The 19,358-nt window shown below is 32.4% G+C and overlaps 2 protein-coding genes across 8 annotated transcripts; one reads left to right on the forward strand and one right to left on the reverse strand.

Moving 5' to 3' along the window:
- Positions 1-2,704: 2,704 nt before the first annotated feature.
- On the reverse strand, positions 2,705-3,963 carry LOC148626125 (growth hormone secretagogue receptor type 1-like). Its single transcript, XM_088571211.1, has one exon. The coding sequence runs from the start codon at positions 3,958-3,960 to the stop codon at positions 2,797-2,799; it is 1,164 nt and encodes a 387-aa protein (XP_088427337.1). The 5' UTR covers positions 3,961-3,963; the 3' UTR covers positions 2,705-2,796.
- A 2,279-nt stretch (positions 3,964-6,242) lies between these two features.
- Positions 6,243-15,874, forward strand: LOC148626126 (monocarboxylate transporter 12-like). Of its 7 annotated transcripts, none has more exons than XM_088569829.1 (7): positions 6,243-6,394; positions 8,467-8,777; positions 9,888-10,031; positions 11,376-12,281; positions 13,198-13,377; positions 13,950-14,075; positions 15,645-15,874. In XM_088569829.1, the coding sequence occupies exons 2-7, from the start codon at positions 8,552-8,554 to the stop codon at positions 15,797-15,799; spliced, it is 1,737 nt and encodes a 578-aa protein (XP_088425955.1). In that variant the 5' UTR covers positions 6,243-6,394; positions 8,467-8,551; the 3' UTR covers positions 15,800-15,874. The 7 variants fall into 7 exon arrangements, with proteins under 7 accessions (XP_088425955.1, XP_088425960.1, XP_088425956.1 ...); XM_088569834.1 differs by lacking the exon at positions 15,645-15,874 and adding an exon at positions 14,402-14,502 and having other exon boundaries at positions 6,258-6,523; XM_088569830.1 differs by having other exon boundaries at positions 6,259-6,556.
- The last annotated feature ends 3,484 nt before the right edge of the window (positions 15,875-19,358 follow it).

A 19,358-nucleotide genomic window follows, 5' to 3' on the forward strand; every position in this document is an offset into this window, starting at 1 on the left:
AAGTTTTCTAGAATATTCTGAATGAGCTTTAGATCTCGCCTTTTATACTGCTTAAACATATTATAACTAGTCCGGTGTATCATTACTATCCCTTTTGCACTGAACTGATGGCACGTCTCCACGTAACAATAAAAGTTAATTTGCCGGTATTCCAGGTAATTTTTCAGTTTTAAGCTCAACGTAGAATATTTCCAACTTTCCTAGAACCTATGTATACCATATTATTTAATCCCTTTACGAAATGTAGAAAATACAAATGGAAGCAATCAATCGATATTGATCTAGCGTAGGCCATTTACAAAGCTTTCCCAACAACAATCACGTGACCATAAACCGTTCTTATGACAAAGAAAAAACTATGGAAAAACTGATTAACAAGAAACGAACATTTAATGGGGATTTGACAAATCAAAGTATCAAACATTTCTTCCCCATCTCAAAAACATTTTACTTAGATAAATTCAATTAAAATTAATAGATATGCAATATTTAACAACAGAAAAGTTTATAATGAATAAAATTAAGCTAATTTGGGATATTTCATTATCTACAGATATTTTCAAAATGAAGAAAAAACAATATGACCTGATGCTTTGAAATATGCCTTTGTGCTTTATTTTGTTAATATTTCCATTGTTTGACAAACAATAATTCCAACATTGAAATTTTTAGATTTTTTTGTTGAGTTAGTTAAAGTTGTTAAAATGTATAAATGATTTACTTTATTATAAAGTTAAAATTAAATGAACTGAAAAACAAGGTGCACAAGAAATGGTATATAAGATATTTTGAAAATAATTGAATATTTATCATTTGAAAATTAACAAGTTTCAATAATCTTATGATAGAGATCACCCAGAATTGATATGAGGTATACTTCATTTTGAAATAATTTGCCTCGAAAAGCAAAGTGTTCAAACTCCCACATATAAATGTGTCTTTTAGAAAAAAAAATCTATATAGTCATTTTTGTGCAATTCTATATATTACCGTTAATGAATCAGATACAAGCATATTTTCTATTTATTTAGTGGAATTGTATTGTATCCCACATGGTTCCTCATACTTGTTAAATCTCTGTACCGGTGGGAACGACAGTAGCAGTGGTGGATAGTTGACGTCTGATTTTCATTCACTGGTTTATCAATTGAACAAATACAAAAATAAGATATGATATATAGAACTTTATTTATATAAACAACATTCACGGTGTCCTTCCAGATCGGTAACTTGATCGGACGAATAACATTTTGACCAAGATTTAACATAGGATTAACCAAGTATAAAACTGGACAAAATGGAGAAGTCTTCTTCGCAAGTGGTGTAACTCGCTTTTCCCGTGCTTTTTAGGTGGACAAGTTTAATGTGCCCATTTTTATGGAATCTGGCAAGATGAAAGGGGACCGGGATCCTATATAACTGTCTTGGACCATATTGTGTTATACGCCTACCTTCGCCCATTTACTTTTAGGCGGTTTGTACCATTTTGTAAGATCTCGTTTTTCTGCCTTCTGCTTTCTGCAGCCGTTTTGCTAATACAACATTTCACACCTTTTATCTTTTTAATAAGTAGTCATCATAAACAAATTAACTACACAATAGAATCATGTATATTGAATTAACAAAACGACAATTTTCAAGCAATACAACATGTCAAAAGGAAAGTTCCCGTGCATCAGAATATAGACAAAACATGTTACATAAATAAGAATACAACAATTAGTAAACTGTAGCAAATTTCAGCAGAAAACAACGTATTTCATTCAATTTTTCAAGCATTTGAGGACTGTTTTTGGTAGAGTGTTTAAGTATGCACAAGTCAATGTCAATTAAGACTCTCTTTCAGCAATCCTCGGGTATATTGGCTACTCGCATGAAATAATGAAAATATTGACAATTTTATATGTCTATGTTTGCGTCACGAATTTTATCTTAAAACGATTAAAGCATTTTTGTTGCGAAAAAAAAAAACACAATCGTGTGGAAGGTTCAGTTTTATCAAATTCTCCATCCATCTTTTCAATGTATTCATTAATATATCAATTGTTTTGTCAAAATAATTCGCAGCATTTGATAAACAGTGAAGACATATTTATTTTTCAAAAGGAATTGCAGTTTTAAAGGTTACGATTAACAAACAAGTATTGAGCTATCTGCTAGTGTTGTAGCGTGTGTCTGTGTGTGTGTGTGTGTGTGTGAGAGAGAGAGAGAGAGAGAGAGAGAGAGAGAGAGGCTAGACAATTAAAAGATAGGCATTGTATTTTTACAATAATTTTATTACATGCATAAAGTTGGAATACATATGAATGTAGAATAGGTAGATAATCACATTAATTTAAGAATACACTTACATAAGGTTCAGTTTTATCAAATTCTCCATCCATCTTTTCAATGTATTCATTAATATATCAATTGTTTTGTCAAAATAATTCGCAGCATTTGATAAACAGTGAAGACATATTTATTTTTCAAAAGGAATTGCAGTTTTAAAGGTTACGATTAACAAACAAGTATTGAGCTATCTGCTAGTGTTGTAGTGTGTGTCTGTGTGTGTGTGTGTGTGTGTGTGTGTGAGAGAGAGAGAGAGAGAGAGAGAGAGAGAGAGAGAGAGAGGCTAGACAATTAAAAGATAGGCATTGTATTTTTACAATAATTTTATTACATGCATAAAGTTGGAATACATATGAATGTAGAATAGGTAGATAATCACATTAATTTAAGAATACACTTACATAAATTAACTATTGAATATTTTTCTCACACATGGACATATTTTTCTGTCATTTAAGTCCTTTTTCAGTCGCCTGTTTTTTTAAGGCTTGTTGCTGGAGATTGGTCTTGTTTTGAGATACTCGATATAGAATCGTTTTGTGTTTTAATCGTGTTTTTGGAATCAGACGACGAGGGAGCACACTGAAGTTCATTTTGTTCATCTGGGCAACACGACAACCCTTCAAACAGTTTAACTACAGTTTCTCTAAAACGGCGATTTGATACGACATACAAGAAAAAATTGATAGTGTAGTTTAGTTGTTCAAGCATCTGCGAAATGTTCAGATAAATCTGGAATTGCTTCGAATTGTTGCCAAAAGACTTGATTCCAAGGAATGCAGAACTTACGTGAAGAATAGTCACCGGAAGTACAAATATGATGTAGGTGATGACGATAGACAACAGCATGGTACTAATTCTAACAAGTTCTTTATTTTTCTTGCTTCCTTTTGTGGACATCTTTTGTCGCTTTTTAGTATGCTTGACCATAGATGAAATTATCATAGGCGTAACAACGACCATAATGCAGATTGGTAGGAACGAGTACAAACTGCATCCTCCAATCAGCATGTTTCGGAACAAAGCTACCTCCGTTGGATCGCTCTCGTTGATCCCGTCAGGATAGCACTTTCCGTCCGCTAAGATATTATGAGCCCATGACCAAACGCCGTTGTACACTCCAATAATGATATAAACAGCTACGATAGCAATTATATTATTCCTCACGCAGAAAACTGTTTTTACTTTAAAGGGAAATTTAACCGCTACAAATCTTTCCAGGCAAAGCAGTACCACAAACCAGGAAGAGGTCATCTTTCCATTCTTAAAGAACCAAAAATACAGCCGGCATCCGAGATTAGAAAGCGCTCGAAGGTCTCTTCCGAAAAGCTTCATGACGATGCTTTTGTTGAGAGGTTGTGTCAAGAGAAGAAGATTATCCGAAATCGCCAGGGCAATGAGGAAATATCTTGACGTCCAGTTGGCAAAGTATTTGGTGTTCATGACAAGAAGGGTGATAAAGTTGCCAGAAACACCAAGAATTAAACATGTCGGCAAGAGCAACATGTCGAGGTAGTTTAATCCAACTAGGACGTCATCGTAAACAGTATGGACTGGTATTCCTTCCGTTGTTGTAATCAAGGAACTGTTCCATGTTTCGTTTGTAGGAACAAAGTCTGTGATGTTCATCCTAATCCTAAAGAAAAAATATATAAGAAACTTAAAGGAATTTTGTATTGATGCAAATTTCTCAATTTGAAGAACCAATCCATATGAATTCAATAAAATTAGGACACTGTCAATAGCAAAAGGCGATTCATAGTGCAATTAGAAAAAAATACATCGAGCAAACGATGCTTTAACGGTCGAAATATGCAATACTTTACATAACTGTAGACATTTCTGCCTCCCACTTAAACAATCAATTCAAAAACTATAACTCTTGTAAAGCAACAACTTCGAATTATTATCTTGAAAGTTCAACAGCCAAATAAAAAAAAACTAGTTATATTGTCTGTAACTATTTCTGAATTAGAAATAAACGTAAATTCAATAGGTTTTTGCCACATAGGAACCACCTCCTGTCTCATTTTTATAAAGACAAAGATGGATTATTGACCAAATATGATTATAAACACACTTGTTTTTTCCTATGTTTAAGTAAGCTATGTTTCTTGTTTTTCTCATACTTACGTGTTTAACATTCAATATAAGTGTTTGTAAGAATCTGGCAAAATGGGAAAATCAGAAACATGCATGTCAAAAACCCACCGATCTGACAAAATAATTTCACTCAAGAGTGCTTTCTCTATTCGAAAATATAATTTAATAATTATTTAGTCTGCATCTCTGGATTTGCCCAGCTATTTTTTTAATAGAATATAAAAAGTTTTTGATTGAGCTATCTGCCCTTGAAATGTTCATTTCAATGAAATTATAACTCAGTTTACCAAAAATAATATTGAAAATCGTAGTTGTCTTTTTCTGTTGATTCTGATGGTGCAAATACTCAAATTACAATATCAAAATGGTATGAATTTTTATACCATGTTTCACCCTCTGTCTGAATCTTATAGAGACTGACACTTAAATGTCTTGATTTAACTTACCTTTCAAGTTAGGAGATTTACGAGATATTTGTGACAGGCAAACAAAATGTTCTCTATTTATACTGAAAGAGTTCCTTTAATTATTCTTACATCCTCCACACTAATTAAAACTGTGAAAACATTTTCTTTTGTATTTCATTTACGACAAAAAAAATGTGAGATTTTTCGCATCATGAGCTTGTTTATTTTACTAAACAATTCGGTTAATTTAATAGCATTGGGTAATTAACAATACGGAAAAAATGTAAGGCATATGTAACCTTTTGTCGAGGTGTAGTGGTCCCCAATCCGATTAATATATTTCAGACAGGTATGGCTAATATTTGCGTGATATATTCGTCACTTCAGTTAAAGAATTAAAGAATGACAATTTCAATATTCGAAATGTGGGATTAGTCCTACGCGTGCCCCCTAAAATTAGGATATTTTTTTTGCATGAAATCTTAATATTTCCGAATTTTTACCCCTAAAATTTTCTAGCCTCAATTTGCTCGGCATTTTATCCTATTCAACTTGAAATTCTGGATTAATTGATTGATTAATTAATTGATTGATTGCTGGAGTTTAAAGCCAGAGCAGCAATATTTCAGCTCTATTCAGGCGATGCACATTAAATGGATGATAAAATGAACATGAAATGATAATGATGGTATGAAAAAAGGAATCTACCCTGACAGTCTACTGTTATCGCGGTGCATGCTATGTATCTATATAGTAAGTAAGATGGTAAACTTGCCTCATCCCATTAGACTTCTTATATGCATTATATACTATATGTGGCTGTATTTGCATACTGTAGCAGATCCTCTGTTGTTTTACTCCGATACCATTAGAGGTTATCCTATTTATTCACATCATGTACTAACTCGGTTAATGAAAGCTATAGTTTTATACAGCCTATTTGGCCGAGTGGTCTAGAGCGTTGGACTTAGTACAGGCGGTCTTGCCACAGATGTCAGAGAGGTATAAATGTACATAATACTTGGTAATGATATCATTTTATATAAAAAAAATGAATACAAATTTTGATTACTTATGTTTGTCGAGGGCGGACGCTTACCCTACCGGTGTACCTGGTCCATGCTCCCAGTTTCTAGTGGAGTCTGTATTGCTCATTTACTTTTGTTACTATGTATGTATTATTTTGTGTTATTGGGTGTGTGTCTCTCTTTTCTATGTCGGGTATTTGTCCCTGAATTATATTGTTTTGATTTCCGCTAGAATCTTGGTTCCCTTAATTTCTATATCCTAAAACATTTTATATATAGATGGAGACGTCAAAATTTCTAAATCACTAGATATACCTGTGTTTAAGGTTTAGTACGTTATTTAAAAAAAAGTTTGTACTACATGAAACAACATATTTTCTTTCAATGTTATCAATACTTTAAATAGTTCAAGTTGAAGATTTTTCACGCACTATATAAGATTATTGTTACACTGTTGAATACTTTGTTTTGAAAATTGATAACAATTATTGAATCAATAGGAAATTGCATGTGCATTACGATCAGGTAGATTATTATTCACGCGCTTGATTGATGACAGGCTGTGTTCCCAATTCCTATACGTTCAGTTCAATTAGTGGAAACTATTTATATTTTTGTTTACTCGGATTCTACTTGAGAATTCATGATTTGCAGGTCAGAACTGAAATTTAAATAACATTTATACATGTATGTGTATTATAATTCAATATTGTAAGTGTAGTGCCTTTAACTGTTTTCATTGAAGAAGACTGTTCATGATCAATTGTTATAGTAAGATATATGTGCAGATACATGCCATAACAAGTAAGCGTAGAACATTGACTGAGTCTAGATCATAATAAAGGTCAAGGGGGCATAATTTATCATATTTGGCAAAAAATGTAAGAAGTTCAATCTTGCACCCCAGACGGTGAACATGATTAATTACAAAAGGAATTTACATAATTTGTATTCCTTGATATAGTAAGTTAACTAATTTCAATAATGCACATTATGATTTTACAAATTCGTATTCTCTTCTGAGGTCAAGTAGATAATTTAAAAAAAAGGCGCATGGTAAACCACGTGTAATCTAATATCACTAAGCGGTTACTGCTTGAATATGTCGTGGCTTTTACTTTGAATTTAGGTGAGTTTATTGTTTACATTTTAGTTGTTCAAATACTTTATAAAATGTAATTTAAACGACATTCTCTCATCAAGTTGTCGTATCTTCGCACGCTATTTCCCCCCTTACTACGAATTAAGAAATGTATTTGCATCATACTGCAATAGATGCAATGTAAAAGTATGGTAAGTGTTTAAAGATGCCGTCAACAAATAACTTTAAGATTCCATTCACACTCAGCACAAAATGTTTGTTATTCTTTAATGTATCTCTGAATTAGATGGAAGAGACATCATTTTTAGATGTTTTTTTCAAAATCTAACAGTTAAAGACTGCATTTTAAACATTTACAGAAACAGTTTTAAAAATTGTTATTGTTCATTATGCAGTATATTTTATTTGTACTTAAACACTTAATCGATCTCATTTGTTTAACTTGACATTTAGAAATCAAAGGGAAAACAATTTTGAAATGGTTATTTTTCATATTTGTAACATCGTGTACAAAAGTCCATTATCGAAGGGTAAAGGTAAAATAAACTAACTCAAAAATATAGAAGAGAGAACGTTTTAAGAGACTGTCCACATAGAAACCAGACAGATAATGTGATATGGGTTCATTTTATCCCGTATTTTTTTCAAATGTTTTAGGAAGTTCACTTAGGGTAAGGGACATCTCTTACAAATCATTGGAACGTTTGTATTCAGCATTTTACATCAGTCTTACGTAAGAATCAAAGTAAATTGGACTGATTTTATCCTGTTTCAAATAAAAACTTGACAGGCTTTGGTGAAATTGAATATGATACAAACATATCACTGATTTCATGAATTATGTCCGTTACCCTAGGTCTCTTTAAGAAGAACATGGAATGTGGATGACTCAGAATATATATCAAAGTTCCTTAGCGAATTAATTGAACTACGTACAGAGCAAAGTGTTTATTCTCTTTTTTTTTACTTTTTTAAGTGCATTCTATGGAATTCATTTCTTTTTAACCATTACAGTAAATTATAAAACAACCATCATTTTATTTTGGAAACTTGAGTGTGTGATCTCAGATAGATGATTTTGAAAACAAAATTTGTGACACCCTCTGCCTGGGACTTCCATGGACAGTATCTTGCTCCTTTATTATATGTGTAAAAAATAAAAATGCAATAAAAACCAAAATTTTTGAAGAATATGACCTATAAACAACAAATGAAGTTATAAATTATCAGAAACATTTGTGTACATATACACTTGTATACGGAAAATTATTAATATGGCGAAACAAAATCTTCTTAAATGGATGTATATATACCATCACAAGCTGATACACAAGAACTAATGTTATAATTTTGTAAATAAAAATTTCATACACAAGTACAGAAACATTATATAAACCATGACTAATAATTACAAGATACTGCCATTATAGTATCGTAATTGTTGAGTCATACGTGTGTTATCAATACCTTAGAAGTTTTTCTTTTTTCTTTACAGAAATATGGTAATTTTATGAAATAATCAATAGACCATATCATAGAATGCACATGACTTAGATTAAGGTGATTTGTAGAAAATTAACATGACAAAAGAAGAGATCCCGGAGTTGACAAACACCCATCCCCAAGTTCCTGACGGAGGTTATGGGTGGATGATATTAACATCTGCATTTTTTGTCATGTTCATGATTGATGGCCTTTTTGGTTCGTTTGGGCTATTGCTTCCTGCATTGATGGAAGAATTAGATTCCAGTCCATCCTTGACTTCCTTGGCTGGCTCTTTGATTGTTGGTAGCTTACTTTTCAGTGGTAAGTTTGGAAAATGATACTAAAGGTAGTTCATACCCATTACACGGAGCATTGTTTTCTGTCATCTTGCGAAATCATACAGACATATATATTTTCTATACACTAATAGTGTTTGAGATGATGTAAAAGTGATTTATTTAAGGTATTTCGAATGATGTTACAATGGTAAAATTTAAAACATTATATCTAAAAAGCTTCTTTTAAGAGTAATGAAGGGAACCAAGATTATAGCGGTAATCAAAAGAATGTAATCCAGGGACAAAAACCAGACATGGAAAACAGGCATACACAACAGAGAACATGAAGTAACTAAAATCATACATACAAAGTAACAAAAGCAAATGAGCAACTCGACTCCACTAAAAATTGGGAGCATGGACCAGGTGCACCGGTAGGGTAAGGGGGATAATTGGCAGAAAATGTTCTATTTTGTTGTTAACTCAAGGAAAAGAATTTGGTGACCCCCAGTTCTGTTTTAAAATGTGAAAGAATGTCAGTTAAGTGTTCTTTATATAAAGTTATAAGAAATTTTATGTACCAGTTTTTTTTTAAGTTTGTGAAATATTGAAAATTTCTTACATAATCTATATAAAATGTATTTAAATATTGGCTTTAAATTCTTAAGTATGTTCACTCAGGGTTACCTTTGGGAAAAACTAGGAAAATTTGTCTACTAGAAATATAAGGTATGGTCTATCATAAGTATATAATTTCGGTTAATAAGATTCTATGCTGTTTTAATATGCTATATACATAAATTACCAACAAAATATTTGTCTGATATAAACATGCACCACACTCATAACTTGAACTCGTATACTCTTTTCAATGTTTTTATTTCTTCTTGATATATTTATGAAAAACATTTCCTTCAAAGTTGAGAATTGAGCAACTCACATCTATCTTCTTATATTACACCAATATTTTAAGGCTTCGTAATACACCTTGAAAGTTTCCTCTGTACCTGATTTTTTTTATTTTGACATGGATATCATTTACAAAACAATTTCAAAAGGATGGCAAAATCAGAGGAAATTTGAACTAATCGTAAAAATACACCAAAATTACCAATATTTCTAATGCTGAAATAATACCTATATATTATTTTAGCTTTAGTGGCCTGTCCATTGATAGAAAAATTTGGTTGCAGAGTTGTCGCTGTAGTTGGTTCGTTGATTGCTAGCTTGGGTTTGATATTGAGTTCATTTGCAGAAAGTATATGGATATTTCTAGCCACGTATGGTCTTATTACAGGTAAATCAGAGTTAATATTTTGGGTAATGTATTGGTCACTGGGCATTAATTTCCATGAAATAGGGATAAGATATATCATAAGTATATGCATGGCCTTTTAGCCCCCAATTTATAGAACTCACTTGAACTTATAAAATAACCATAAATGTGACCCCTGTAAAATTTAATACCACTAGGATTGATTATTTTCATATTTTTAAATGACCAACTTACATCTACTTAAATGTATTTACTAGCAATATTGATCAAAAGATTAAGAAGCTGCTACAAGGATAATGGGTAATAACAGAAATATAGACCCTATGAAATCACCAAGATTAATATACACAGGAGCAAATACTGAAAAGGTGTTTGTCAAAATTTCAGTCTAACTGTAAGAAACGGAAGAAATTAGTACACAGAAGAAATTAACGCAGCAACGAACAGTCTTCACAAGAAAAAAGCTGAATGCGTTATCTGCTTTTAAGTAGCACCCAATGATTACAGGAGCTTTGACACGAGAAATAAAACTTAAAACTGTTGGAAAACCGTTTCTTTGAACCATCAAACACAAAACTATAGTCTGAATCTGTAACAGCCTTCAAATAACGCATGTGCAGTAGCAGTCTTCATAAAAATCAGACAGGAGATGATTCTTGCATGTCAAAAACCCACCAAATTCACTTTTATTCCTTATTCAGAATCGGTTACAGACCACCTAACCAGTCATAGTTTTTAATTTGGATTTTTAGATAAACTTTATATGGATTGTTCATGAAATTAGTACTTTGCAAGAGTTATCTTGATTTTGTTCAATATGGTTGATTTTAGTGGGAGATAAGTGTTTCATTTTCTCAAAAGTACAGATCTGAATATGGAAAAGACAACTGTTTCGTAAAAATATAGCATATGAAGATTGGAAAGGCATTGTTTGTTCGATGGGTTTTTTTCTGAATTTCATATGGATTGGTACTTAATTAGACTTAGGATGCTTTACTGATCATATATAGCTAGCACGTGTGAACACTGTAGTCTATGAAGATTTAAATTCAAATAATTCCTTTACCAAATAGGCTAATTATAGCTGATTCCTCGACCTCAGAAGAAGCAAAAAGGGAATGTAATTACTAATAGAGAGAAATGGTTATTTCAATGAAGTTTTAATCAGTTACTTAGTCAAATCGTCCGTCAAACAGTCATACTATTTACTCTGTTCCATTTTTTCTAGAATGCTTAAATACGTAAATGCATAATTTATGGATAAATATAGGTCAAATTAGTTTTGAATAATTATTGATATGATTTTAGAGTATAAAGCAAAGGTATGAAACTTAGCATATTCATGATCTATTGTCTATATTTTAGGTAATGGTATTGGACTTGTGTATCTTCCTACTATAATAATGGTCAACAAGTATTTTGATAAAAGACGGGGTATAGCCACCAGTATAATGTTCTGTGGATCTGGATTTGGTGTAATGGTTATCTCCCCTACTACAAACAGATTATTAAATATATATGGTTGGAGAGGGACTATAATTATATTGGCTGGGTTGTGTTTGCAACTTTGCGTTGTTTGTGCTTTATTTAAAAACCCTTGCGATCCATGCAAAAACTCCAAAATACTGCAAGCGTATTCAGCAGCACAAGAATGTACCATTTCAACTGAAGTTGAAATAACTGTTAATGGTAAAATGGATGGGAATACCCATGGCATTATGTCTTATGACAAGACCAGTCATCATTGTAGAAAAACTAGATCAAATAGTTTAAATCCTACATTACTACCGAAAGTAATTATGGATTCTTTTAAGTCCAATGACGACAGGAGAAGTACATCCAGTTTACCACATTCTATGTTAAAAAGTTGTGGTGATGACACTTTATATTCGCAATGTAATTCTAGTCAAAATGCTTATCATGTCACAAATAGCAACAAATCTATATTTTCTCAAAAAGATATACTTTACTCTGGTAGCACGAAAAGAATATCACAGTGTGATCATGTAGCCTCGAACAACTCAATAGCTATGTTTGTGAACGGCAGGCAATACAGCCAAGTGTCCATTGACGATTCAAACACATCAACAGGAAGTGAGCATGAGAGTTCTTGTAACCATGCCTTGCTTACAAATATTGCTTTCTGGCTTGTTTGTATTGGAGCGGTACTGATACAAATGTCACAATTTATCCCGACGTTGTTTCTTGGAGACATAGGAAAAGGAATCGGGCTATCAAGTAGTCAAGTGTCACTAATATATTCTATTTTTGGTAAGACTGTTGTATATTTAAGGTTAAGAGAAATACAAAGAGTAATCAAGGGAACCAAGGTTATAGACATTGTTCATATTTATATTGAAAATGTCTGTATGCTGTACATCGTGTTTTAAAGAATTACATTTCACCAGCATCAATACAATTAAATAAATGAGAGGAGCTAAATCGAAAATTAATTGTAAACAACAAGTTCTCAAAGTGAGACATATCGAAGTAGTTGTCCAAATTTAGTACCAAAACGTTCTACCAAGTGCAATACAAATAATGAAGTCTCGGCTTTTGATATAAATCAGGTCAGACAAGTCTGACTACTGGGCTTGTGAATTTTCTCGAATCATTTGGTTCACAAACAATGGCATCAACCCAGAGGCTTCTAAATACTAAGTACTACCATGATAATACTGCAAATTATTTCGGTATAATGTACACGTTTGTCAAAGAGTAATCTTTCGTTCATCAGTAGAATTTTAACAATATGTATATAATATAAATGAAAATAAAATGTTAAACCAAGGCTTAAAACAAAAACAATAGTCAGATGGTTAATCAAAATAGGTAAGTGACTATTGAAATCTTCTTTCATAGTAGGTATAGCGAGAAATATATCTATGTAACTTCGGAGAATAAAATTGGTCTTCCTTACATTTAATGACAATAACTCAGTGAAAGTCCATTAGTAGTTCTATGACAGAACAATTAGCGAGGTGATTTCAACTTTCTATTAGTTTATTGGTATTTCAAACTAGATTTGATAGAAAGTCAAAATTTCTTTGTCAATTGACCAGTTAATTACATAAGGTAATTTATTAAGTGATTGTCATTTAATGAAGGGAAGACCAAATCTGCACCGTGAAGAATTGGTTTCTTCAGTGTTCAACGATACCTGGTATAGAAATCTTGTATCTTATAGGTGTAACGAACACCATTGGCAGACTCATACCTGGTTTTATCATCGACAACTCCAAGGTTACGGCCACTGGTTTATGTACCAGTGGTATGATAGGATGTGCAATTTGTTGCTTCCTTTTCCCTCTATGCAGTAATTTTCCAACTGTTATGGCGTATGGTATTGCGTATGGATTTTTCATAGGTGAATATATTAATTTGTAGAAAAGGCATATGATATCTGTAATTACAATTAATGTGGCTTCACATATTGAAAATATGTGTGTTCTCTTCTGCTTTAAGTGCACCAGGCATTCTGTAAGTATTTTCTGTAAGTCAGACAAATGATAATCATGTATTCATTTTTAAGAATAAATCTATTTTAAAAGAGCTTTGCTTTTTCAATGACGTGCATTGAAAGCTTGAGCAAGACCTTGCGATTGATTGATTGATTAACTACCAATAGTAGATAGTAGATATGTCTTTTGAATGACAGAACGAAGGTTGTATTACTCTGGCAAGCTGAGTCGGATCTTTATTGTGCTTGCTCACAGGTACAACAGCACTCGAGGCGAGCACACTACCCCGATACCACCATGCGGTTAAGTTATTGTGTATAAAGTACAAAAATGTATTATCTCTTGTTTGTCAACCAATACAGCTTGAATTAATATTGAATGTATTGTAATCAAAGTGATTCTGAACTAGTATTATAACAAAATTTGGGATGTTGCATAGTACTGTATTTTCTAATTCTAATTCATGTTTAAATTGCAGCATTTTTCTGCCCGTTACAGCCCATAATGGTATTGGATAACGTCGGGATAGATAATCTAACCAAAGGTTTAAGCATTCTTACTGCCATGAAAGCACCAGCAGCAATAGCCGGGCCCCCTATTGCAGGTATTGTCTTGTCTTTCCAGAGTCCTTCAATATCACGTGGTGCTGTATAGATAATGTCTTGTCGATCCACAATTGTCACTCCATGTCGTTTATTTTCATGTTTTATGGAACCCGTATATGGAGTATTCATCCCTGAAATTTATTCAAGTAATAACATACATTTGGTACTCTATTCAATTTATAGAAGATGAGCTGTCAAGGCAAACATTATAGTCCCCATTTTGGTGCAAATACAAAGCATTACTTTAAGTGTTTAAAGCTTGAAAACAGAGCGGCAGTGTACTTTCAAGAGGTTGTCAACATCTACAAGCCAACCACTCTTTTAGGTCAGAAAACAACATGTCTGTAGTCAAACCAACAGTGAGGACAAAAAACAAACGGAGAAAGACGGTTTGATAGAGCGGCTGCTGTTTTGTGGAATACCTAGGCGTCATTCACAGTTAACAAACAAATGCTAATTTTTAGCTAACTTCTATGAATGTTTTTTTTATATTGTAATTCCTTTATTTTAAATTTCTTAAATTTCAAATTATTTTTAAATATTTTTCTTAATGAATAATTTTGATTTTTTATATTTCATATACATTTTAAAGAGTTAATTATTTTACGGTTTCTGTTTATTGATACATTTATTTTTAGATTTTTTACATTATTATCAGTTCTTGCGTTTTTTCTTTGTTTTATGTGATTTTTTACATGTATTGTGAAGCACTTAGAGTCATATTTTCAGATAAGCGCTATGAGAGCACTGTAAATAATAATCATTTCAAACCTTCTTCGATGCAATCGAGGACTTGTCAATGCATTTGGTGTGTTCATTTTTCCATGATAATAGATTTTTGTGGCGTTTGTGATGAGGTGTTTGTGGCAGTTCATTTTGTTTCGTGAGGTCAGAGTTTGTTCGATTGTTCTGTGTGTTCTGTGTTTGGTTTCTGTGTTTTGTTGGCTTATCTGTAAACCTACAACGTAAGAGATTGGAATTCCGTTGCTCCATACCCTAACCAAGTCATAAAATTGCTTGTCAGACAACCTCTAGCACTGCTGGAGTAGCTTATCTGGTGTCTGTTGTTTTTTTTTTTTACTTTATCCCTTGTGGTAACCTTGATTTCTCATAATTTATATCCATATTCCACTCCTTTTGCCGACAAAAATTGATGTAGTATTATCAGAAAATGGCTGTTTTAAGCTCTCAGTGGATTAGTGAAATATATACCTCATAATGACTTCAATATCGAAAGAAAATTCATATGAGTGAATTGTGTTGAATATTGATTCCTCGAAACTTTCATTGATACTGGAAACGTATTATTTTTAGCTGTGTACCAATTTCTGCGTTTTTCACGATGGACTGAATAGCGCGAAAAATAGCATTCTCGAAGTGATTTTTCCCAATATATAATACTAAACATGTTTTAAACCGCAAAAATTTAAACCCGAGAATATGTTCACTGCACAGAATCCGCGAAAATCAATATGTTTACAATAATCGTTGCATAGAAATTTACAATGTGAGAACATGGCATCATCAATCAAATTTTAGATTTACATATTTACTTTTTTTCTTTGCAGGATTGCTATATGAAAAGACACAAAACTATGATGCAACAATATTATTTACTGGTGGATTGTGTGTGGCCACTGCAATTATTTACATTATATTACCAATTTATAATTGTTTCAAATCTGAAGGAGATTCAAAGGCGACCAAAAACGCACCTAATTAAATGTAAACACTTTTAATCACTTCGTTTTATGTGTATTTAAAATTATGAGAAAAAATTGATAAAGATCAAACCGTGTTTTGTCTTTTTCTAGCATTTACTTAGAAAATATATAAGTAATAACCAAACTAAAGGAATTGACAAATTTTCTTGTTCGCATAGTGCCAGTAGAAGAGGATGTTTCGGTGGAGTACTACACAAGGTATTTATATCATCCGAGATGGTGGTAATATGTTTTCTGAGTGGGATATAACATTAAGTTCTGGCTCAAATTATTGATTTATTGATTGTTGGGGTTTAATGCCAAAGCAGAAATATTTCAGCTATATCCATGCGATGAACATGAAATGGGTGGTAAAATGAACATGAAAAGACAGTGAAATGAAAATGGGATGGGACACATGGATAATGGGGTCGACAAATTTGGATTGCCACTGGAAATTGGTAGAGGTGGGTAGGGTCGGGCAATTTAGCCACCTGTGGCGGAGCCTTATGGTTCCTTCTCCGGGAGAATACCACAGAAGGGTTCTTTAACGTGCGAGGAACGTGGCATCTTTCCCAACACGTTGCACCACTATGGTTTGTGGTCAGGTTTTCCGTATTATGGCCTGACAATCCCAGCATGAAACATGCCAGGGCTACCCCATTCCAATACCTAAGGCACACAACCCAGTTGCTCTGTGGGCCCAGCTAGGGTTCTGGGCTCAAATTTAAAAAATCAAATTGAAATCAACAGCTATATAATCTTTCAAAAACAAATCTGATTAACCTCTTGGCTTTACACGTGAATTGTAATGTGAAGCACTTTTATCAGAATGTAGTTATAAACAATCCATGAATGAGACAACAAACCAGGGACAAAAGAATACTATGATTATAACAATATATAATTGTCAATAAAAATCGTGACAGATGTGAAGCACGTATTCGTCAAAAACATCATTATACATAAATCTCTTACTGAATTATCTGCCTAATTCTAATAAGAGATTTTGGATTTCTGTTGTTTGTATTGTACTTATCAAGGACAATCAATGAAAGCTTTTGTTTTTGGTTATTTTTTCTTATTTTCATTCATCTTTAGGGAGGTAGACCTAGGGTAAGGGACATAACTCATGAAGTCAGTGATATGTTTGTATCATATTCAAATTCACCATAGCCTGTCAAGCTTTCATTTGAAACCGAATGAAATCAGTGCAGGTTACTTTGATGCCTATATGATATTGATGTAAACACACACACACACACACAGGAAACAAGACGCTTTACATATCTACATACACAGAATAGCAAAGCATACAAAAAATAGATTACAAATAAACCAGAAGAAAAAAAACTAAAGCCATGGTAATATTAACGCCCACAAATAAAATGGAGTGACATCAGGTGTTTCGGAAGAGTGAGCTATGTAAATACAAAAATTCCAATCATATATAAAAAGGTCATTTAGATATGCCATATACGTGTTTCAAGGAGTAATCCATTCATCAGCAGCATTAAAATCAAATATTTAGGAAGATCATAATCCAAAACTTGGTATTCAAAATCAAAACTATCGAAATAGGAAGTCGAAACCATCCAAAGAGAGATAATACAATATGCTATACAAGGAATTAGTCTAAGTGTTTTAAGTATTTTGAAATTTGAAATACTGCAAAAAGTACGATAAATAAAATTCAGTATAATAATTAGGGGCCAGACAAGTCTGGGTTATTTACTAATATATATTTGTTGTTGTTTGTATTGTTCTGGTGAGGGTTTTAAAACGTCCCTTTCCCTAGGTCTACCTCCTTAAGTTTAAGAATTGGAAGAGTTTGTTCGGTTTATATTGAACAAACGTGATCAAATTAACATTGTACAATATATGATAAAATGCGTGCTTATTTCGCCAACAAAACTTTTTTTTATTCTAAGCCATGCACAACATAGAAACCTTAGTCCAAACTTTTGGCACAATAAGTAAATTTTGCCAAAAATACTTGATTTCATAACATTTTTCTTTGCATGAGATAGGGGTCGACAATTTGAATATTCCAACCATGAAAGCGTATTATACCATAACAACTTTTGACGGTCTATTCAGTTTGTCGAAGAATGTGGCAAGTACGTCCGGACCAAGCAAAACCTCCAACAAACCACCAAACCTCGTTAGAATTCTTTGGAAGTTGGGTAAAATGATAGGTTGTATCGTCATTTTTACACGTAACTGTTGTAACATCTCGTCAATATATGTTGTCTGGGTTTTGTCATATTTTTAACACAAGCATATAACGACGATTTTTTGCAGTAGATAATCTTAAAAAATGTTCAAGTAAAAGGATCGCAAACTGGTATAAACGAATACACATGTAACTCTTTTCAGCAAGTTCTATAAATCTGCTGAAAATATCTCACATGTTTACAAACGTTTTGATCTTCTAATGTTCTTGATAACGTTTGTTTACCAATAACGTTCTCTGTCTATCCCGATCGGGATTAACCCCAATTTTGAACGTGGTTTTCTCTTGTGTATCGCGTTTGAAGATAAATAGTCTGTATTTTAATTGTGGTTTTATCAATTATAGCTAAAGTAAATGTTAATTGTACACTCATGAAAGGGACTAAATCAAAACGGACAATATTTGTATACTATATTATGAAAAAAATGACACATTAACCTCTTAGCCTCAATACGCACTTTAAACATGTTCATTTATTTTACAGATGGGATGTTTGTAATTTTAAATTTATGTTTAATGTTCTTCAGAAGTCATAAAATAAAATAGCACAAAAGGGAAGACAAATTATACAGTAATCTGTAACGTAACGGTAATTTTTTTTTAAAGATATGGACTTTTTGCACGATATTAAATTAACAATGGAACAACACAAAATCTACTATTTTTTTTTATTATTTATTGCTATTTAATGACACATTTATAATTGTTCCAAGCTATATTGGTAAGTAGACCGTACGCATAGAGTCCGAAAAAAATGTGTGGACTATATATTTTTTGCTATATATTATATCATCTACCTTTATCTATAATTGTAACAAATTGATATTTGCTTAAATGCAACTCGATTTGTTTCATTTCAAGTAGAACTCTATTTTTTAATCAATTTACAAATTTTGTCAGAATATACGCACATGTTTTAGATTCTTGATTTTCACCTCGTTGGCCACTCCGGTCGATGTGTACGGTTGTCAAAATGCATATGGACAAGGCTATATGATAGGTTCCAAAAACCAGAACTTGGATATATCGTATAATACTGACTAAAATAATCAATTCTTCATATGGAGAACCTCTAATTGAATAGATGCTTAATTGTTAAATGGATACCTAAAATGTACGTTAAATTGATAGTTATATAATCGTTAGACCAACAGACGACTTATGGATTCACACCTGAATAAACAGTCTAAAACATCTTTAATGCAAATAATGAATATATGTAAATATTTCGTTTTCCACACACCTGGCCTCTTGACATATTCTGACATTTACTTGAAGTAACAAAACTGCATTGGGTGATTCGATAGTAAAATGAAATGCATGGGTAATACCCGATTTTGTAT

The sequence above is a fragment of the Perna viridis genome, chromosome 2, assembly GCF_037379345.1.
Source record: "Perna viridis isolate PV_CMFRI_1.1 ecotype Kerala chromosome 2, ASM3737934v1, whole genome shotgun sequence".
Lineage (NCBI taxonomy): Eukaryota > Metazoa > Mollusca > Bivalvia > Mytilida > Mytilidae > Perna > Perna viridis.